Here is a 22,163-nt window from a genome sequence, read left to right as displayed (position 1 = left end):
GGGGAGGGGGGGGGGGGGGGGGGGGGGGGGGGGGGGGGGGGGGGGGGGGGGGGGGGGGGGGGGGGGGGGGGGGGGGGGGGGCGGATGTGTGTGCTTTTGTGCTTAATTGTTTGAATACATGTTCGTTCCCTGTTGGTCTAAAAGAGACAATTGTGATTCTAATCCCTAAGAAACTGCCCCGGAATCAGTGTCTGATTTAAGACCTATTGCTTTGTGTAATGTTGTCTATAAAATAATGGCCAAGCTTCTAGCGAATAGAATGAAGTCGTTTTTGGGTGGAATAATCTCAGAATCGCAGAGTGCTTTCATCCCTGGAAGGCTAATCAATGATAATATTCTTGTTGCTGCGGAGGTGGGTCATTTCCTAAATAAAAAGCAGACTGGTTTGGTTGGTTGGGGGGCCCTTAAACTTGACATGGCGAAGGCATATGACAGGATGGAGTGGCCGTTTCTACGTAGAATGTTGGAGGCACTGGGGTTTGCTGATCGGTGGGTGGATCTAATTATGCTTTGTGTAACTACGGTCACCTACAATATTATGCTGAATGGTGCTCCAGGTGGGCAAATCATTCTGACTCGTGAGCTGAGACAAGGGGATCCACTATCCCCTTATTTATTTATTATTTGCGCAGAAGGTCTCTCCCTATTGTTGCAGAAAGCACAAGCGGATGGCGCTATTCGTGGTTGTAGGGTAGCTAGGGGTGCATCTCCGGTTTTCCATTTGTTCTTTGCGGATGACAGTCTTCTTTTCTTTCGGGCCAATGCGTAGGAAGCTGGTGCTGTAAAGTAGTGTTTGAATCAGTATGAGGCTATGTCGGGCCAGGCGGTTAATTTTCATAAGTCCAGTGTCTGTTTTAGTAGGAATACATCGGAGGAGTACAAGGATGAAGTAGTGGTTGAACTGGGAGTTGTTCAGGCCCGAATTTTGGCAAATACCTCGGTTTGCCAGCATTTGTAGGGAGGAGTAAGAAGGCGGCTTTTTCTTACATTGAGGATAAGATCAAGCAACGGATTGGTTCGTGGAATAAGAAGTTACTTTCACAAGCAGGGAAGGAAATCCTCTTGAAAACAGTGGCTCATGCCATGCCTACTTTTTCTATGAGTGTCTTTCTACTACCTGACACTGTGTGTTCGTCAATTGAGAGGCTCATGAACCGTTATTGGTGGGGTTCTAGAATTGAAAGGAAAATTCATTGGAAAGCCTGGGATCGCTTGTGTGTACCCAAAAAGTTTGGAGGGTTAGGATTCAAGGATCTACGAGCATTCAATTTGGCTATGCTGGGCAAGCAGGCATGGTGTTTCTTAACTGAACCCCAATCGTTTATTGCTAGGATTTATAAGGCTAGGTATTACCCGAGGACTTCTTTTATGGATGCCTCCACAGGTAGTTGCCTCAGCTACTGCTGGCGTAGTATTATGGCTGCCCATGGACTTGTCTCTGGGGGTGTAAGGCGGAGGATTGGTAATGGAAGATCTACTTTAATCTGGGGTTCACCCTAGTTGCCTGATGATCCAAGTCCAATGATACAAACTCCCATGCCTGATCATTTGAGTGGTTCGTTGGTTTCTAGGTTGGTTGACGAGGGAAGTGGGTTGTGGGACACTTCTATTCTGAATGATATTTTCATCCCAGAGGATGTAGTTCGAATAGCGAGGATCCCTCTATCACCTGACTATGAGGACTCGTGGTTTTGGCATGGCGACCCTAAGGGATGTTATTCTGTGAAGAGTGGTTACAGGGCCATTGTGGGTGATTATGATTTTGTAACTGGAGGTTTTCTTAAATGGAGTACCCTTTGGAAACTTAAACTCCTACCAAAGTGGAAGTCCTTTCTTTGGAGAGCCTTGGATGACACCCTCCCTGTTTCTACAAATTTGCTTAAGAAGAGGGTAGATGTAGACCCAACATGCCCAATGTGTGGCCTAGGCCATGAGGATGTTATGCATGCCCTAGTTTTGTGTGATTATTCTAACCGTGTATGGCATGATTCTGCTTTACTTATTCATTCTATTATTGAGGACACATTTGGTGCGTGGTTTTTAAGTGTGCTGTGTGTTTTACCAGAAGACGGTGTAGGATCGGTTGTAGCTACTCTTTATCACACTTGGCGCGCCCGCAACTCCGCAGTTTGGGATGGCTGTCTCCCTCTGTCCAGGAAGGTTATGGTCACCGCTGCTGCTACGTTACGTGCGTGGAGGGAGGTCCATGGGGGTGTTGCGGTGCCAGCTCCTACTCCTTTAACGGTGTTGGTTGTTCCACCACAGTCGCACCAACTGTTGCCCAAATGCTATTTCGATGCTACGTATCACCCAACAATCATGAAGGCAGCGTTCGGGGCAGTCCTCTTGTCGCCCACTAGCGGTTTTGTCGCTGCATGCGCTGGTGCACTCCCTGATTGCTTCTCACCGTTGATGGCGGAGGCAGTGGCATGCAAAGAGGCGCTCTCATGGATTAAAAACAAGGCGTTGATTTCCTCCTTTTCGCTACTAACGGATTGCTCCCAACTCCGTTCTCTCCTCTTCACGCCAAGGAATATTTGCTCATATGTTGGCTTTGCTGTAGATTCTTGCAGGGCCACTATCTCTACGTTTACTAATTGCTTTATTGATTTGGTTCCTAGATCAACTAATGTTATAGCTCATACTCTCGCAGTAGCGACCTATTCTCAGGTTAGCATTTTGTACTGGGACTCTGTCCCTCCGGATACAATTTCTACTTTAACATGTATTAACAATTGTACTTTGTGAGTTTGTGTCTTGTTCGGTTGTACCTTGAGGTTAATGTACAACCTCTGAAAAATAAAGTACAATCCATGAATGCATGGCATTTGGAAAGATTTCATAATGAATTAAAAGTATAAATGTGATGAATATAAGATATCCATTGTGCCATACATAATTTTGTAGTTATGGTGAAGATATAAATTGGCTTTAGAGGTGGCAACAAAAAAAGCTTTCCAAAAAGTGTTGTGTTGAGCTGAGGCAGCCTTTTGCTGACTATAAATACACGTAACTGCCTGCCTTTCTTCCTTGTACTTCATCCAATTTCTTCTCTTCTCTTCTGGACATACTAGGTGTAGGCCTAGTTAGGGGTGTGCAAGAACCGACCGACCCGAGTAACCCGACCGGACCGCGGTCCGATTTAACATTGCCGAACCGAGCCGAACCCGAAATTCGGTAACCGAACCGAAGGTCAAAACGACGTCGGTTTAACGGTTTCGGATTGGGTTTTGTATTTTCGCTTTCGACCCGCCCGAATACCTGAACTAAATTAGGGCTACATAGGGCTGCTACGATACGACGTCGTTTGTGCTAATAGTATATATATATATATGTTGATACTGAAGAAGTGCTTAGTGTCTCCTCATTTGCGATTGCGCAGTCGCGACCTCTATGACTCTGTGCTTCTCACTTTCTCATTCTCTGATTCTCTCAACTCTCAACCTCTCATTGACTCATTCTCTGATTTCTCTCTACTATCTTCTCTACTTCCCTTCTCCGATTTCACTAATTCACTCACCATGATTCTCTTTCTCTCTGAGTTGTGTTCTCCGGTAGTCGTAGTCTCGTAAGACTGTTTGAGAATTTGACTGGTGGAAGCCCTCAAACCCTGGTGGAGTGCCGTGGTGGTGTCTATGACTGTTCGAGTGGTGATATATGTGCTAGAAGCCCTTGTTTTCCGGGGAATTTGTGAAAAACGAAGTAAATCGCAAAAAACCCTAATTTAATTTATTCATATATTGCAATTTTGTGATTTTTTGTGTGATGTATTGCTGATATATTGTGATTTCTGGTGGAAGCACTGACTTATCTGAAACCCTAGTTTGATTTCTGAAGTTTATTTTTATCTATTTCGAATTTGTGATATGTGTTGCTGATATGTTGTGATTTATGGTGGAAGCACTTACTTATCTGAAACCCTAGTTTCATTTCGTAAGTTTATTTTTTTTCTATCTCGGATTTGTGATATGTATTGCTGATATGTTGTGATTTATGGTGGAAACACTGACTTATCTGAAACCGTAGTTTCATTTCGTAAGTTTATTTTGTTTCTATCTCGGATTTATGATATGTATTGCTGATATGTTGTGATTTATGGTGGAAGCACTAACTTATCTGAAACCCTAGTTTCATTTCTTAAGTTATATGTAATCTGTGAGGTCTCCAGTTTATTTTGATATCCAATTTGTGATATGTCCCTATGTTTTATGTAATCTGTGAGGTCTCCAGTTTACTTTGATATCCAATTTGTGATATGTCCCTCCTAAGTTATATGTAAATGTAATCTGTGAGATCTCCAGTTTACTTTGATATCCAATTTGTGATATGTCCCTCCTAAGTTATATGTAATCTGTGAGATCTCCAGTTTACTTTGATATCCAATTTGTGATATGTCCCTAAGTTATATGTAATCTGTGAGATCTCCAGTTTACTTTGGTGGAAGCCTTTAAATAAAATCCAGAAATGATGAATTGAGGGAAATGTTCCTGATCTGGATTTTATAAGTTATAACATCAAGTTTATGGATATTGGACCCTTAAATGGTAACTGTGATATGTGAAATGTGCATTATATGAAATCTAGAGTATACATGATGAAGTAAATTCAATTGTCTCATTTTCCTGAATCTGGATTTCTCTCAATTCGGAATGTTATGTAATTATGTAATAATATGTTGTATGCATGCTAGATGCTTGTGTCCAATTTGTTGATGATTTTCCATGAGTGACTTCCCATTCACTAATACTTTCCCCTTTTTAGATGGAAAGTATTAGTGGTATGTCAAGGAGTCAACCTGAGGTGGAAGCCCCAACTGTAGAGACAAATAATTCTCAGTCTCAGCAGCCATTGCCTCCATCTGTTCCTAAGAAAAGGAAAGAGGTTGACACTAGATCTCCTGTATGGGATCACTTTGAAGAGATCAAAAACAAGGCGGACATTGTCATCCAGGCAAAATGTTTATATTGTTTGAAGACGTATGCATGTCAGACCAAAAAACATGGGACTTCTTCTTTGAGAAATCACATTTTAAACTGCCTTAAAAATTCTCACTCTAAGGAAACAAGGCAATCTTTGCTGACATTCCAACATGCCCCTTCTTCTGCTGGGACTGAAAGTAGTCAAGGCATAGAAGGGGTGTTGGGTACTTGGGTGTTTGATCAAACTTGATAAGGAGAGCCTTAGCTGAGATGATTATTGTGGATGAACTACCATTTAGGATTGTTGAGGGACAGGGATTTAGGAAGTTTGTGTTAGTTTGTTGTCCTATGTTTAAAATCCCTTCAAGATGGACTATCAGCATGGATATTTTCAAGATATTTTCTGATGAGAGGGTTAACTTGAAGAATTTTTTTAGGACTAGCAGTCAGAGGGTCAGTATCACAACTGATACTTGAACCTCAGTCTAGAGAATAAACTACATGTGCATAACTGAACATTTCATTGACAGTGAGTGGAAGCTCCAAAAGAAGATCATTTCATTTGTTCCAATCTATCCCCACAAGGGGGAAAATATTGCAAAGGCTTTGGAGAGTTGTCTTTTGGACTGGGTCTAAAATCAGTCTTTAGTGTGACAGTTGATAATGCTTCTAGTAATGATACTGCCCTAGGTTTCTTGAAGAAAAAGTTGGTGTCATGGGGTTGTTCTACTGTTAGGAGTAAGTATTTGCACATGAGGTGCATTGCTCACATCCTTAACTTGGTTGTACAAGATGGGTTGAAAGAATGTGACAGTGCTGTTAAGAAAGTGAGGGATGCTGTTAGGTATGTGAGGAGCTCACCTGCTAGGGTACAGAATTTTAGGGATCTATCTGATCTAATTGGGGTGGAAGCAAAAAATTCCCTATGTCTTGATGTTCCTACTAGGTGGAACTCCACCTATATGATGCTACATACTGCTTTGTTATTTCAAAAAGTGTTTGAAGTGTATAAAGATCATGACAGTTCATTTAAAGCTGATTTAGGTGATAATATACCTGATTTCATGGATTGGGAGTCCATTGCTTCTTTGGTTAAGATTCTGAAATCCTTTTATGAAATGACTGTTAGGATTTTTAGTTCATTGTATGTGACTGCTAATACCTTTTTCTCTGAAATTTTTGATTTGTCTTGTCTGTTGAAAAATATGATGGATGCTGATGGCAGTGTTAAGCTGATGGGTACAAATATGAGGGCAAAATTTGATAAGTATTGGGGCCAGCCTGAAAAAATGAATTTTCTAATATTCTATGCTAATATTTTAGACCCTAGGGACAAAATAGAATATATGCCCATACAGTTTAATCAGTTATATGGTGAGGAAAAGGGTAAATCAATGGTTGATAATGTTATGGTTGGCCTTAAGGAGTTGTTTGTAGATTATGTGGCCTGTTTTCCTGTCCATTCTGTTGAGGAACAATTTGACAAATTTGCCCCCTCTATCACTTCTGATTCTGTTTCTGTTAGGAGACCTCAATCCTTACTGAAATCCAAGGTTGCAAAAATCGCTCCTAGGCGCCGATCTAGGCGGCCGCTTAGCCGGGCCAGGCGGTCTAGGCACCGCCTGGACCGCCGTGCCGGCCGCCGCGTCTCAGCCCCCCGCCCCCTTTTTTTTTTTCTTTTCCCGAACTCATCCGACATCACTCCGCCGTCCAAGGTAGTCTGAAGTCTCAACGCCTCTGCCGTCGTCGTTCACATCCGCCTCTGACGTCACCGTTCACCTCCGTCGTCGTCGTTCGCCGTTCACCTCTGCATCTGCTGTTTGCCGTCGCCATTCTCTGTAATTTTGTTTCGCCGTCGTTCTTTGTTGTTTCTCTGTAGTCTCAAAAAAGTAAAATAATGAAAGAAAGATGTGGGATGAATTTTGGAGAGAAGCTTTTGCTTTTTTACTTCTGGAGAAATGCAATCACTCACGTGACTCTTCAGACTTGGCCCTTGGGAAATGGAGAATGAATGCTTTAATTGTTTTTATGGGTGAGTGGGTGACACTTCATAACCTAGGAAATAGAGAATGCTTTATTGCTTTTAAAGTTTTACTTCTGGAGACACCCAAATGTCCAAACAAAAACAAAATTATAAACGAAATAAAAAAAAAACCAAAATATATATGTATATAAATCGGGCGCCTAGGCGCCCTAGGCGCTAGGCACCCCCTTGGCGCCTAGGGGGCGCCTAGCGTCTTTTGCAACCTTGCTGAAATCTCAAATTAAGAAACAGAGATTGGAGAGTGGGGATTTGTCAAGGAAAAAAACTGAATTGGAAGTGTATTTGGCTGAGATTATTGTGGATGAGGAGGATTCTTTTGACCTTCTCAGATGGTGGAAGCTGAATTCTGATAGGTTCCCTGTGTTATCTAAAATGGCAAGGAATTTACTTGCTGTTCCAATTTCTACTGTTGCATCAGAATCAGCATTCAATACTAGTGGCAGGGTACTAGATGCTTTTAGGAGTTCCGTGACTCCTAAAATTGTTGAGGCACTTGTGTGTGCACAGGATTGGCTGAGGTTAGCCAATCAACCTATATCTGTGGAAGAAAACATTGATGATGTTGAAATGATTGAGAAAGGTAACTACTTTAAGTTTTAACTCTTTTGTTTTAACTAATTACTACTTTTTTATATTTTAATTAGTATTTTTTGTTTTGCAATTTGCATTTTGCAGAGTTGTGCAGCACTTTCAGCTCTGGAGTTGGATCTTCACTACCTACTATTCTTGTATGGTTACTTACTTATTAGTTATTTTTTCTATTTAAACTATTAATTATTATAAGTCATAAACCATTTGACTTTGTTATTTGATGAATAATGAGTGATGACTGTCTGAGTGTCTGTATTAGTGCTGGAAAGTGGAATTTGGAAACTGCTCATGGCTTGGTAACATTTTAAATGTTGCTGCCATTGAGCTCAGGTATCACTTGTGATTCTTGTCTTTGGGCTTTGTCCCCTTTATCAATGGTGACTGGTAATGTATCATTGTACTTATTTAGTTATTCTGTGATTCTGTCCTTGTGCAATGATGATGCTTCCACCATGAAATCTGAATATATAGAATGGGTTTGGTATGTTGCCTATGTAGTGTGGTGTTTATGCCATACTCATTGAGCAATTTGCCCCCAATTCTAACTTGATATGAAAAAAAGCTATCTGAGCACTCTTGATTAATTCAATTAATCAATTGTTCACTTTCAAATGTTTGAACTTATTAATTATTGTCCTTTAATTTTGCTACTTATCAGGAATAGGAATAGAAAATTCAATTTAGATAATATCTATTGTTAGTGGTAATGTGGTATACTCATTTGCTCAATTGCTGCTGCCTGCTTTTGGACTTTAGAGGATAGAGAATGTTGCTGTCAGCCTTTCAATCTTTCATGAGTAATTGCGTAGTTCAGTACTCAATAGTGTGATGTGCTTGACAGCCTTGACTGCTTGTAACTTTTATGTTTTAAGTTTGTAAATTCAAGATTTTTGTATGATACAAGTATGTCATTTTGTCCAGTTTTTACTTTAATGTACTAAATTACTAATGTAGTTTATTTGGTTAAGTGTGAACTGTGAAGTGTTTGTATAATTGTATGTTTCATTTTGAGTTTTGAAGTTTAATTTAGTGTATTTTTGAAGTGTGCTGTAACTTGTAAGCCTGTAACTCAGGCTGTAAATTGTAATGTTGTAAAATTTATATTTATGAAGTCAATTATTACTTTTTAAGCTTCTTTTTTTTTTTTCCAAAACCGAACTATCCGACGGATTAATCGGATATCCGTTGGATTAGTTCGGTTAAATATCCGACGGTAGGGGTTGGAATAGGCCATGCCCCTAGTAGGGGCCTACGTCCGAGCCTAGTTAAAGCCTAGTTAGGCCTAGCTCGTTTAGTAGAAAGGCTAGGCTTCAGCCAATTTCAAAAGCTCATTTAACTAAACAGGTCAGGCCTATATATACCAGGCTCGGCCTTCAGGCCTACAGGCCTGTCCTATATATATATATATATATATATATATATATATATATATTCTATTTTATACCTAGTATATATTTTTATATTTACAATACAATCCAAGTATATATAATTATCAAACTCTAACCCTACACCTAAATCTCATTCTAATTCAACTATAAACATTATTGCTGCTAATCATGTTGTATATATTCTTATTGTTTAATTTTTTTATTAATTGTTCTTACTGTCTTACTATTTAATGAAATATCACAACTTAATTATATGAGTTGATTGTTTATTATTTATGATATTATATAGGGTAACAAATATAATCGAATTGAACTTAGATATTTTTTGTAAATTTTTTACATGTATACTTTAAAATTCTTAAAAATGGAGGCCTTAAATAGGCTCAAAGCCTATCTATCTATTTTGAAGCCTTTTTAAAAGCGTATATGTTAAATAGGCTTTTAAAAAGGCTTCAGGCCTGACTAGGCCAACTGTAGGCTCAGGCTTGAGCCTAAAAAAAACCTACATACAGGCCTAGGCCTAGGCTCAGGCTTTAGATTTCCATAGCAGGCCCAGGCCTAAATTTCTAAAGCTCGTCTCGGCCTAGCCTATTTCCACTCCTATCCGACGGTTTGGAAGTAAAAAATAATCGGATAGGATCTCATTCCTTCAAACCGAAATCTGGTCGGGGTGTCCACCCGCGACCCCGAACCGTACGAACCCGACCGCTGCACACCCCTAGGCCTAGTTATATATTTATGGTAGGGGTTTTCTTGAAATTCTAGCGATATTTAGAGTCATTACCATTTTTGTTCCTACTGTTATTGTGGCATTGCCAATTTTAGTCCACTTACTTAATTTTTTCCACATTGTGACCATTTTTATTTGGACATTGCCACTTTGGTCCATCGTTAGAAATTCAGTCAGTTGGTCATCCAATGCAGGGGTGTTTTTGTCTTTTCATTGCTCTGTAAGTCATCAGAAATTTCCGATGAGCGCCCCAGCAAATGGTCGTCTGTCAGCTGATCTTTCCCATTCACAGTCATCCTTTCCCATTCACAGCTGACCAAATTAACAGAGGTTTCCTTTCCTATTCACAGTAATCCTCTTGAACTAGCACAAATTAACAGTTGAAATCCGAACATCTGGGGAACTCTCACGTCAAAGGTGCCGCCGATGCCGACAATCGGAATGGGGAACTGCGAACGACACCGTTTCGTAAGAACGCGATGCTGAAAGCCCTCGAAGTCGTGGAGAGAGACTCTATGGCCATCGCTAAGAGCTTCACTAGCCTCTTCGCCTCCCTCTGTACGGCGCTCTATGAGGTCTTTCTCTCCCTGAAATTCACTAAATTTTTACACTTAGCATGTTATTCATCATCTATTCACCTTTAAAGACTGAATCAGTGAAAAAGATTAGCTAATTTGGATTAAGAATGTAACTTGACGGATAGAACATGCATTTTGTAGATGGGTTTTGGATGATTTGACTTTCTGCACATCATCTGGTGGGTGAAAGTAAATTTGATAGGAAAAATTGGGTTTTAATGTGAATATATGCTAGAAATCAAAAGATTCTAATTCTGAAGAGTTTCAGGTGTATTGTTTGGATAAGAAAAGAGGATTTGGCATTGATTTTAAAAGTTTTTACTTAACTGCTTCATTGAGAACACCACCGGCGACACCGGCGAGAAGATGAAGCACCTAATTAAAATCGCCATGGAGCTCACTAACAGCGACCTGGCTATGACGGCTCAGCTCACCGAGCTCCTCAAGACCTTGGAAATCCCTGGCCTTAGTCGTAGGTTGTTAGAAGAAACTGAAACAATAGACTCCTCTGATGAATAATTTCAAAAATTCGTAGACGCTCCCACTCACTGCTCATCCGCACTCCATTAGAGCCGATATTGTGGTCGCCAAGGACGGAAGTGGCAAGTTTAGAGCATCAACAGCGCTCTAAGCTCCATCCTTGCAAAAAATAACCGCACTATTATCATCTTCATCAAGGATGGCGTCGGTGATGTTCTCCCACGGTTAAAGCAAGATTGTGAATGGGAAAGGAAACCAGCCAAAGCTTAACAGAAAATTTGACGGTGGATTAAAAGTGGCAAACACTAAATAAAAGTGGTCACAATGTGGCAAAAATTAAGGAAGTGGACTAAAATTTGCAATGCCAGAATAACAGTAGGACCAAAAATGACAATGACTCTGATATTTATATATAATATATATGCTATTGCAGTCTTGCCTTTGGATCTGGATCCCCCCATCTTTTCACGCGCTATCTTCACTGATTTTCTTTCTCATTTGCTGTTCGCAGTTGCATTGAATTGAAGCGGAGGCTCGGAGGAAAAGGGAGTGGTAAAAATGGCGGCTTTGCAATCGGCACAGCCCCAGTTCATGACCAGCTCCGCCAATCGGAGCCTCTCCAATGAGCCACTCATTGATAACATTGATACGACCAGATTGTCGTACCTGATGTCAGTCTTTCTCTCTGTCTTTCTGTCTGTCTGTCTATACGCAAAAACACACGGCGCTTACATTAGCAGTATAGGGAATAGGAAGTGGTTTATGTTGTTTCTCTGCATAAACTTGATAATTTCTTGAAAAAATTAAGCTTTATGCCATTCCGTGTGGATAATATTGGGTTTGGGTTTATGGTAGGGAAAATTTTGAGGCTAGCAGAATACTAGATTGGGAGGAAGCCCGGAGGGGGGGTGGGGTGGAGAGAACAGCTTTAATTTTTAAGAAACTCAATTTAATATTGATGTTTCCGTTCTATCATTTTCCTTAAATTTTATGGGAAGCAAATACTAGGAATGAACAGTTCTGATGTTAAATGAGTGTTACTTAACTACTATGAATTGTCTCTCTGGAAGTTCTCTTTTTGTCTGCTTCTCTACTGACCACTCTTTTCTTTTTAGTTATATGCTTTGTCTCACATCACAAATAACTTTAATGTTCAGACTGCTGTCTAGTCTTTCTTTTGCGGCTTCTGGTATTTGCTTCTATATATTTACACTAAAGCCTTTTTATGGACTGATGAACTGGATTTCTTGTGGGGTTGTTGTCCTGTTGATGTGTTTTAAAGTAGGACAAAATTTTGTTATCTCAAACATTTGATTTCAACTGATCAACTTGTGTAGGATTGGATAGGCCAATTCATAGATCTTTAATAAATATGAAGAGTTGTTGGTTATGCTTGGATGGGACAAGATTTGTTGAAAAAAAAATTGCATTTTTAATTAAAGAATCTGCCTAATAATTTACAAGTTTTCAGTACAAGGTTCTAGCTCAAATGAACCTTGTTTATGTCCTTTTGGATCAGCTACTAATTTTGTGGGTCTAGACCCGATGTTCCTTCTCTTGATGTATATAACTGATTCTCTTAAGATAAATTGCTTTTTCTCATTTGATTGTAAGTTTTAATATGATGATCACACTTGGTTTTACTTGTATCGACAGAAGAAAAGCTGGAAAAACTTCTTTTCATATTTGGGTCCAGGCTTCCTTGTTTGTATAGCTTATATTGACTCTAACTAATTTTCAATTTTACGATTTGGCTTGCAGTTCAGACAGATCTGCAGGCTGGAGCTCAGTACAAATATGGGGTACGTATATGTTTGCAGCTCCTATATTGAAATCAACAATATGCCTTAAGAAGGTCTGATGTGAAATGATTTATGTGTGACTGAGATGAGCTACCTTTGATTCAATTTACTGTAATATAATTTGTTGGACATCATCTTCTATTGCTTTGGTTCTTGACTTTGGATAATATAACGTATAAGAGATGACTGTCTAGGCAAAATGGAAACCGTGTTGATCTATACATGTGTGATCTGAAGTATTTCTCATAAACATTTCTTTCTTCTGCAGTTACTATGGATCATACTATTGGCCTCGTTTGCTGCTCTTCTAATCCAATCTCTTGCAGCAAACCTCGGAGTCGTCACAGCTTTTGCATTTGCTTAATTGGTTTGTTTATCTGTATGTTGAGTTAGTGGCTTAGGAAGTTAGGAATATTTGTTTTGTTTATTTATTTATTTATTTATTTATTTATTTAATTTTTCTTATATTTAACTACAGGGAAGCATTTGGCGGAGCATTGTAGAAAGGAATACCCCAGGGTGCCAAATTTCATCTTATGGATTCTTGCTGAAGTTGCTATTGTTGCGTGTGACATTCCTGAGGTTAGAATGCGCTAATCTCACATAAACAGAACATGTCTGTATGGTTTCCCTTTGGAGTGTGTGTGTGGCAAAACTTTTCTAGTATTATTTGCACAAGAAGGATATTGCTGATAATAATTGTTATTGTAACTAATGTACTTATGATCATTCCATCCACTATGTCACAATGTCACATTTTGAGCTTCAACATCGGCTTTTGTAATATTTGACTTTTCAATTTTACTCCGTTTCTTCTGCAGTGATTGGAACAGCTTTTGCTTTGAACATGCTCTTCAAAGTACCCCTGTGGTGTGGTGTACTTATTTCGGGATTCAGTACATTGGTTCTATTATTATTACAACAATATGGGGTATTGCACATCCTTGATAAGTGAAAAAAAAAATTTGATTTTTTGAAAACTGCAAATGCAACATTATTTACTGTTTATAATTGGATTTAGATATTAACCTATTGGCTTGCAGGTGAGGAAACTCGAGATATTCATTGCTTTCTTAGTATTCACAATTGTTGGATGCTCTTGCGTGGAGCTTGGATACGCAAAGCCAAAATCCTCTGAAGTTCTTGAAGGCCTTTTTGTGCCTAAGCTCAAGGGAACTGGGGCTACTAAGATTGTTATTTCCCTTCTCGGCGTGATGGTTATGCTGTAGGTGCATTTTCTAATCTTTAGTTTTTGCAGTCGAGTTATGTCATGATTGACATCTTAATACTTTGCAATTGTTTTAGGCACAATCTTTTCATCCATTCAGCTTTGGTGCTTTCTAGGAAAATTCCAAGATCTTTAAATGGTATCAAAGTATGTTTTATCTTTGAAAATATTGCACATGAATTTTGCTTTCTTATTGGTCCGATCGGAAAATTACGTAACATGCATGAACCTTATTAAGACCAGCTTATGTGCATAATGATATGAACTTTAGTTGTGCTCAAAGATGTTTGCTACATTTTCTGAAGGTTTTCGTAATTTCTGAAACTATTTGGAAACAATTATGCTGATAGTTGACAATCTGAGTTATATGCAGGAGGCGTGCACATTTTACCTGATCGAGAGTGGCATAGCTTTANCATTTTCTGAAGGTTTTCGTAATTTCTGAAACTATTTGGAAACAATTATGCTGATAGTTGACAATCTGAGTTATATGCAGGAGGCGTGCACATTTTACCTGATCGAGAGTGGCATAGCTTTAATAGTGGCCTTTTTTTACCTGATCGAGAGTGGCATAGCTTTAATAGTGGCCTTTGTCATCAACGTGTACGTTATATCGGTGAGTGGTGCAGTTTGCAATTCCCCAAATTTGAGCGAGGAGTATCAGGAGAGCTGCTCAGACTTGGACCTGAACAAAGCCTCATTTTTACTGAAAGTATGTACCATACAATCAACTTAGCATTCACTTTCACAGATAATGCCACATTTATCGGATCTTTTATGGTATTGATTGTTTATTTCATATTGTACAGAACGTTCTAGGCAATTGGAGTTCCAAGCTCTTTGCGATTGCGTTGCTAGCATCAGGACAGAGTTCTACCATAACGGGGACTTACGCTGGGCAATACGTTATGCAGGCAATTTGATTACTTCCTACTTTTATTCATCATTTGGGCTAATTATGTTTTACTGAAACACTGGGTTTAACCTTTTTCGTTTCCTCTGTTTTTGGGTTTTCTTGATCTAAGGCTGAGGCCTTGGATTAGGAACATGATTACTCGGTGCTTAGCCATCGTTCCAAGTCTAATTGTTTCAATTATCGGTGGCTCTGCTGGGGCTGGTAATTTAATCATTATTGCATCGGTATGATGACATTCACTCTGGTGTATAGTGCATAATTGGTGATCAGATTGATGTTTTAGAATGCTGCTAGCTCGAGGTACTTGTTTGTTGTTAACTCACCGTGAGCATTTTACAACGAGACATTAATCATACGAGTTCTAAATATGTTTTGAGTGATCCAGGCCCTGCAATAACCTAGTATGATAAAGATATCTATTTAAAATGATGATTTTATGCAGGTGTGTTTTTACATGTTTGAGGCAATATAATGATATGGTTTCTAGATATGCGATTGAAATTATCATGCCATGATTTGTAGATATGTTATCAGTTCTTTGATCAAGCTCCCACGGGAACCAAACTCTGTTTTTGTATTGCAGATGATCTTATCATTTGAACTCCCCTTTGCTCTCAGTTCTTTGATCAAGCTCCCACGGGAACCAAACTCTGTTTTTGTATTGCAGATGATCTTATCATTTGAACTCCCCTTTGCTCTCATTCCGTTGCTCAAATTCACCAGCAGCAAAACCAAGATGGGTTTACACGCCAACTCAAAAATAGTAAGACTTTGTTGTGTGCGATTTGCACTATTTGAACCATACATACACTTAAAGTTGAAACTTTACACAACTTCTCGCATCTTGTCCAATGTCTCCTTGCAGATTTCTGCGATCACTTGGATAATCGGGTTGTTGATCATGGGAATCAACATCTATTACCTTGCAGAGAAGTTAGTTACTTCCCTCAAGAACAGTGATTTGAAGATGGTGGGCAAGGTGTTCTGTGGAATCTTGGGGTTCACGGGATTGTTGGTCTACTTGGGTAGCATCGCATACCTAGTCATTCGAGAAAACAAGGAACGCACCCACCTTCTCGCACTCACTGCCGTTGATGGGTCATCAAACGGTAACGAGCCAAGTCTACCCCGAGAGGACATTCGGAGCATGCAACTGCCGGAGAAGAGGTCTACTTCAGATGTGGAGTGAAGGAGTAAAAGTTGCATCATAGTATAGGTAGGAAGATATAAATGGACAACCTAGTTGGAAGTAGAGGTAGCAACATGGATAGTAGTTGGTGTTTTATGTCCTATATGTGCTTACATGTTTTCTTTCCATTTTGATGTTAAGGTTTTAGATATAATAAATTGCTGCTGTGCTATTAATGTTAAAGTTTATATATTAGCACTGTTTGGTAAATGGCTGTTGATAATATTAGCTGATTGTAGAAAAATATTTGCTAAATTAGCTGTTAGCTGATAGTTGTATAGTCTTTTGAAATTTAATATTTTGGAGTTACAAATTAATAATGATCAAATAGGCTAAAATTGACTGATAGGTTAATATTTACCAAACAGGGCCATTATCTAGTTGGTGTTTGACTAACATCTCAACGCTATGGTATATTTAGTTTGAGTCTCTTCATGATCTCGAAGATGATTTGTAGTATGTTTTCGATTGAATTTTGTTTGTATTTATGATTTTTTTTAATGGTGTATTAGTTGAGTCTCTTTGATTTCGAGGATTTGTAGCATGTTTTCTACTAAGTGTTCTTGTTTATATTTATGGTTTTTTTTGGGTGATACGGAGGGATCCCGTGCAATGGACCCCAAATGTTATCTAATTCTTCTTATACTAACACTCGCCGCATCACACATCTGAGAAAGTATAAGAAGAATTAGATGGAAGCCTTACACAGAAGTATGTAGGATCCATTGCACGGAGGGATAGCATAAGACGAATTAGATAACTTTTGATCAATTATTAATTGTTTGACTTGATTAAAAAATCAATATAAGTATTTGGTTAATAAATTTTTTGTTACTCCAAAATATTAAATTTCAATATTTACTCCAAAATATTAAATTTCAAAAAGCTATACAGCTAACAGCTAATTTACTAAAAACTTTTCTACAATCAGTTAATATTATCAACAGTCATTTACCAAACAGTGCCAATATCTTTAACATTAATAGCCAATATCTAAACTTTAACATTAATAGCGCACCACACACGTATAATTTATTATATCTAAAACCTTAACATCAAAATGGAAAGAAAACATGTAAGCACATATAGAACATAAAAACACCAACTACTATCCATGTTGCTACCTCTACTTCCAACTAGGTTGTCCATTTATATCTTCCTACCTATACTATGATGCAACTTTTACTCCTTCACTCCACATCTGAAGTAGACCTCTTCTCCGGCAGTTGCATGCTCCGAATGTCCTCTCGGGGTAGACTTGGCTCGTTACCGTTTGATGACCCATCAACGGCAGTGAGTGCGAGAAGGTGGGTGCGTTCCTTGTTTTCTCGAATGACTAGGTATGCGATGCTACCCAAGTAGACCAACAATCCCGTGAACCCCAAGATTCCACAGAACACCTTGCCCACCATCTTCAAATCACTGTTCTTGAGGGAAGTAACTAACTTCTCTGCAAGGTAATAGATGTTGATTCCCATGATCAACAACCCGATTATCCAAGTGATCGCAGAAATCTGCAAGGAGACATTGGACAAGATGCGAGAAGTTGTGTAAAGTTTCAACTTTAAGTGTATGTATGGTTCAAATAGTGCAGATCGCACACAACAAAGTCTTACTATTTTTGAGTTGGCGTGTAAACCCATCTTGGTTTTGCTGCTGGTGAATTTGAGCAACGGAACGAGAGCAAAGGGGAGTTCAAATGATAAGATCATCTGCAATACAAAAACAGAATTTGGTTACCGTAGCTTGATCGAAGAACTGATAACATAACTACAAATCATGATATGATTATTTCAATCACGTATCTAGAAATCATATCATTATATTGCCTCAAACATGTAAAACACTCCTGCATAAAATCGTTATTTTCAATAGATATCTTATCATACTAGGTAATTTGCTTGCGGGGCCTGGATCGCTCAAAACATATTTAGAAATCGTATGATTAATGTCTCGTTGTAAAATGCTCATGGTGAGTTAACAACAAACAAGTACCTCAAGCTAGCAGCATTCTAAAACATCAATCTGATCACCAATTATGCACTATACACCAGAGTGAATGTCATCTTACCGATGCAATAATGATTAAATCTCCAGCCCCAGCAGAGCCACCGATAATTGAAACAATTAGACTTGGAACGATGGCTAAGCACCGAGTAATCATGTTCCTAATCCAAGGCCTCAGCCTTAAATCAAGAAAACCCTAAAACAGAGGAAACGAAAAAGGTTAAACCCAGTGTTTCAGTAAATCATAATTAGCCCAAATGACGAGTAAATGTGGGAAGCAATCAAATTGCCTGCATAACATATTGCCCAGCGTAAGTCCCCGTTATGGTAGAACTCTGTCCTGATGCTAGCAACGCAATCGCAAAGAGCTTGGAACTCCAATTGCCTAGAACGTTCTGTACAATATGAACTAAACAATCAATACCATAAAAGATCTGATAAATGTGGCATTATCTGTGAAAGTGAGTGCTAAGTTGATTGCATGGTACTATGGTACATACTTTCAGTAAAAATGAGGCTTTGTTCAGGTCCAAGTCTGAGCAGCTCTCCTGATACTCTTCGCTCAAATTTGGGGAATTGCAAACTGCACCACTCACTGATATAACACACACGTTGATGATAAAGGCCACTATTAAAGCTATGCCACTCTCGATCAGGTAAAATGTGCACGCCTCCTGCATATAACTCAGATTGTCAACTATCAGCATAATTGTTTCCAAATAGTTTCAGAAATTACGAAAACCTTCAGAAAATGTAGCAAACATCTTTGAGCACAACTAAAGTTCATATCATTATGCACATAAGCTGGTTTTAATAAGGTTCGTGCATGTTACGTAATTTTCCGATCGGACCAATAAGAAAGCAAAATTCATGTGCAATATTTTCAAAGATAAAACATACTTTGATACCATTTAAAGATCTTGGAATTTTCCTAGAAAGCACCAAAGCTGAATGGAGGAAAAGATTGTGCCTAAAACAATTGCAAAGTATTAAGATGTCAATCATGACATAACTCGACTACAAAAACTAAAGATTAGCAAATACACTTACGGCATAACCATCGCGCCGAGAAGGGAAATAGCAAGCTTAGTAGCCCCAGTTCCCTTGAGTTTAGGCACAAAAAGGCCTTCAAGAACTTCAGAGGATTTTGGCTTTGCGTATCCAAGCTCCACGCAAAAGCATCCAACAATTGTGAATACTAAGAAAGCAATGAATATCTCGAGTTTCCTCACCTGCAAGCCAATAGGTTAATATCTAAATCGAATTATAAACAGTAAATAATGTTGCATTTGCAGTTTTCAAAAAATCAATTTTTTTTTTTCACTTATCAAGGATGTGCAATACCCCATATTGTTGTAATAATAATAGAACCAATGTACTGAATCCAGTAATAAGTACACCACACCACAGTGGTATTTTGAAGAGCATGTTCAAAGCAAAAGCTGTTCCAATCACTGCAGAAGAAACGGAGTAAAATTGAAAAGTCAAATATTACAAAAGCCGATGTTGAAGCTCAAAATGCGACATTGTGACATAGTGGATGGAATGATCATAAGTACATTAGTTACAATAACAATTATTATCAGCAATATCCTTCTTGTGCAAATAATACTAGATAAAGTCTTGCCACACACACTCCAAAGGGAAACCAAACAGAAATGTTCTGTTTATGTGAGATTAGCGCATTCTAACCTTCAGGAATGTCACATGCAACAATAGCAACTTCTGCAAGAACCCATAAGACGAAATTTGGCACCCTGGGGTATTCCTTTCTACAGTGCTCTGCTAAATGCTTCCCTGAAGTTAAATATAAGAAAAATTTTAAAAATTTTAAAAAAAAATATTCCTAACTTCCTTAGCCACTAACTCTACATACAGATAAACAAACCAATTAAGCGAATGCAAAACCTGTGACGACTCCGAGGTTTGCTGCAAGAGATTGGATTAGAAGAGCAGCAAACGAGGCCAATAGTATGATCCATAGTAACTGCAGAAGAAAGAAATGTTTATGAGAAATACTTCAGATCACACATGTATAGATCAACACGGTTTCCATTTTGCCTAGACAGTCATCGCTTATACTATTATATTATCCAAAGTCAAGAACCAAAGCAATAGAAGATGATGTCCAACAAATTATATTACAGTAAATTGAATCAAAGGTAGCTCATCTCAGTCACACATAAATCATTTCACATCAGACCTTCTTAAGGCATATTGTTGATTTCAATATAGGAGCTGCAAACATATACGTACCCCATATTTGTACTGAGCTCCAGCCTGAAGATCTGTCTGAACTGCAAGCCAAATCGAAAATTGAAAATTAGTTAGAGTCAACAGGAAAACCCAGTTTAACAATGCCAATACCCAATTAAAGAGATCGTCTTACAGTTTCCAGGGTCAATATAAGCTATACAAACAAGGAAGCCTGGACCCATATATGAAAAGAAGTTTTTCCAGCTTTTCTTCTGTCGATACAAGTAAAACCAAGTGTGATCATCATATTAAAACTTACAATCAAATGAGAAAAAGCAATTTATCTTAAGAGAATCAGTTATATACATCAAGAGAAGCAACATCGGGTCTAGACCCACAAAATTAGTAGCTGATCCAAAAGGACATAAACAAGGTTCATTTGAGCTAGAACCTTGTACTGAAAACTTGCAAATTATTAGGCAGATTCTTTAATTAAAAATGCAATTTTTTTTCAACAAATCTTGTCCCATCCAAGCATAACCAACAACTCTTCATATTTATTAAAGATCTATGAATTGGCCTATCCAATCCTACACAAGTTGATCAGTTGAAAAAGATCTATGAATTGGCCTATCCAATTCTACACAAGTTGATCAGTTGAAATCAAATTTTTGAGATAACAAAGTTTTGTCCTACTTTAAAACACATCAACAGGACAACAACCCCACAAGAAATCCAGTTCATCAGTCCATAAAAAGGCTTTAGTGTAAATATATAGAAGCAAATACCAGAAGCCGCAAAAGAAAGACTAGACAGCAGTCTGAACATTAAAGTTATTTGTGATGTGAGACAAAGCATATAACTATAAAGAAAAGAGTGGTCAGTAGAGAAGCAGACAAAAAGAGAACTTCCAGAGAGACAATTCATAGTAGTTAAGTAACACTCATTTAACATCAGAACTGTTCATTCCTAGTATTTGCTTCCCATAAAATTTAAGGAAAATGATAGAACGGAAACATCAATATTAAATTGAGTTTCTTAAAAATTAAAGCTGTTCTCTCCACCCCAACCCCCCTCCGGGCTTCCTCCCAATCTAGTATTCTGCTAGCCTCAAAATTTTCCCTACCATAAACCCAAACGCAATATTATCCACACGGAATGGCATAAAGCTTAATTTTTTCAAGAAATTATCAAGTTTATGCAGAGAAACAACATAAACCACTTCCTATTCCCTATACTGCTAATGTAAGCGCCGTGTGTTTTTGCGTATAGACAGACAGAGAGAAAGACTGACATCAGGTACGACAATCTGGTTGTATTCAATGTTATCAATGAGTGGCTCATTGGAAAGGCTCCGATTGGCGGAGCTGGTCATGAACTGGGGCTGTGCCGATTGCAAAGACGCCATTTTTACCACTCCCCTTTCCTCCGAACCTCCGTTTCAATTCAATGCAACTGCGAACAACAGCAAATGAGAAAGAAAATCAGTGAAGATAGCGCGTGAAAACATGGGGGGATCCAGATCCAAAGGCAAGACTGCAATAGCATATATATTATATATAAATATCGCTAGAATTTCAAGAAAACCCCGTACCATAAATATATAACTAGGCCTGCACCTAGTATGTCCAGAAGAGAAAAGAAGAAATTGGATGGAGTACAAGGAAGAAAGGCAGGCAGTTACGTGTATTTATAGTCAGCAAAGCTGCCTTCGCTCAATACAACATTTTTGAGAAGCTTTTTTTTTTTGTTGCCCCCTCTAATCACTTGAGATTTTTTTTCCAATCCCAACATCTACCTGTCTCGTTCAATCACAAAAATTATTCTTCACACTAGTTTAAAGTTTTTTCTCTTTGTGGACCCACAATTTTCTATCCTATATTTTAATTATTTTTTTATTTATTTGAATTATAAATTTATGATTATAAAAATTAATTTAAAAAAACATACCTACATTTAATTAAACTGATAATTAAAAATATTTAAATTAATTTTTTTTGTTGCACTTTTTATTTCAATCATTTTAAATTTTAATTAGAATTAAATCATTCAAAAGTTAATTAAAGAATATTAAATTTTTTGTCAAAAAAAAAGA

At 38.3% G+C, this 22,163-nt stretch overlaps 2 protein-coding genes and 1 pseudogene across 3 annotated transcripts in view; 2 read left to right on the top strand and 1 right to left on the bottom strand.

Moving 5' to 3' along the window:
* LOC116010941 overlaps window positions 1-1,500 on the top strand; it is a 4,684-nt gene extending 3,184 nt beyond the window's left edge. The window contains exons 2-3 of the mRNA XM_031250433.1: window positions 245-557; window positions 917-1,500. Coding sequence (XP_031106293.1) covers window positions 245-557; window positions 917-1,500 — 897 coding nt within the window. The remainder of the gene's footprint in view (window positions 1-244; window positions 558-916) is intronic.
* Window positions 1,501-9,949: 8,449 nt separating this feature from the next.
* LOC116009954 lies at window positions 9,950-16,075 on the top strand (annotated as a pseudogene).
* Window positions 16,076-16,796: 721 nt separating this feature from the next.
* LOC116010389 (metal transporter Nramp6-like) lies at window positions 16,797-21,783 on the bottom strand. Of its 2 annotated transcripts, XM_031249776.1 has the most exons (14): window positions 21,663-21,783; window positions 21,363-21,523; window positions 20,262-20,340; window positions 20,129-20,169; window positions 19,781-19,859; window positions 19,565-19,669; window positions 19,217-19,326; window positions 18,923-19,104; window positions 18,773-18,842; window positions 18,373-18,546; window positions 18,163-18,267; window positions 17,937-18,068; window positions 17,482-17,577; window positions 16,797-17,379 (listed from the first exon to the last, which is right to left on the bottom strand). In XM_031249776.1, the coding sequence occupies exons 2-14, from the start codon at window positions 21,474-21,476 to the stop codon at window positions 17,056-17,058; spliced, it is 1,611 nt and encodes a 536-aa protein (XP_031105636.1). In that variant the 5' UTR covers window positions 21,477-21,523; window positions 21,663-21,783; the 3' UTR covers window positions 16,797-17,055. The 2 variants fall into 2 exon arrangements, 1 of the variants encoding a protein (XP_031105636.1); XR_004096911.1 differs by lacking the exon at window positions 16,797-17,379 and having other exon boundaries at window positions 17,560-17,577; window positions 18,781-18,842.
* Window positions 21,784-22,163: the final 380 nt, after the last annotated feature.

Source organism: Ipomoea triloba, chromosome 2, assembly GCF_003576645.1.
Source record: "Ipomoea triloba cultivar NCNSP0323 chromosome 2, ASM357664v1".
Lineage (NCBI taxonomy): Eukaryota > Viridiplantae > Streptophyta > Magnoliopsida > Solanales > Convolvulaceae > Ipomoea > Ipomoea triloba.
The sequence above is the reverse complement of the archived record's forward strand: the minus strand, read 5'-3'. Positions and strand labels throughout refer to the sequence as shown.

What these genes read in the sequence shown, in the direction of transcription:
- LOC116010389 (XM_031249776.1), bottom strand. Translation starts at nt 21,476, where the DNA reads ATGGCGTCTTTGCAATCGGCACAGCCCCAGTTCATGACCAGCTCCGCC. An exon ending in TGCATGTGACATTCCTGAAG is followed by an intron (nt 19,327 to 19,564) that starts GTTAGAATGCGC and finishes TTTCTTCTGCAG; the next exon opens with TGATTGGAACAGCTTTTGCT. An exon ending in TACACGCCAACTCAAAAATA is followed by an intron (nt 17,380 to 17,481) that starts GTAAGACTTTGT and finishes GTCTCCTTGCAG; the next exon opens with ATTTCTGCGATCACTTGGAT.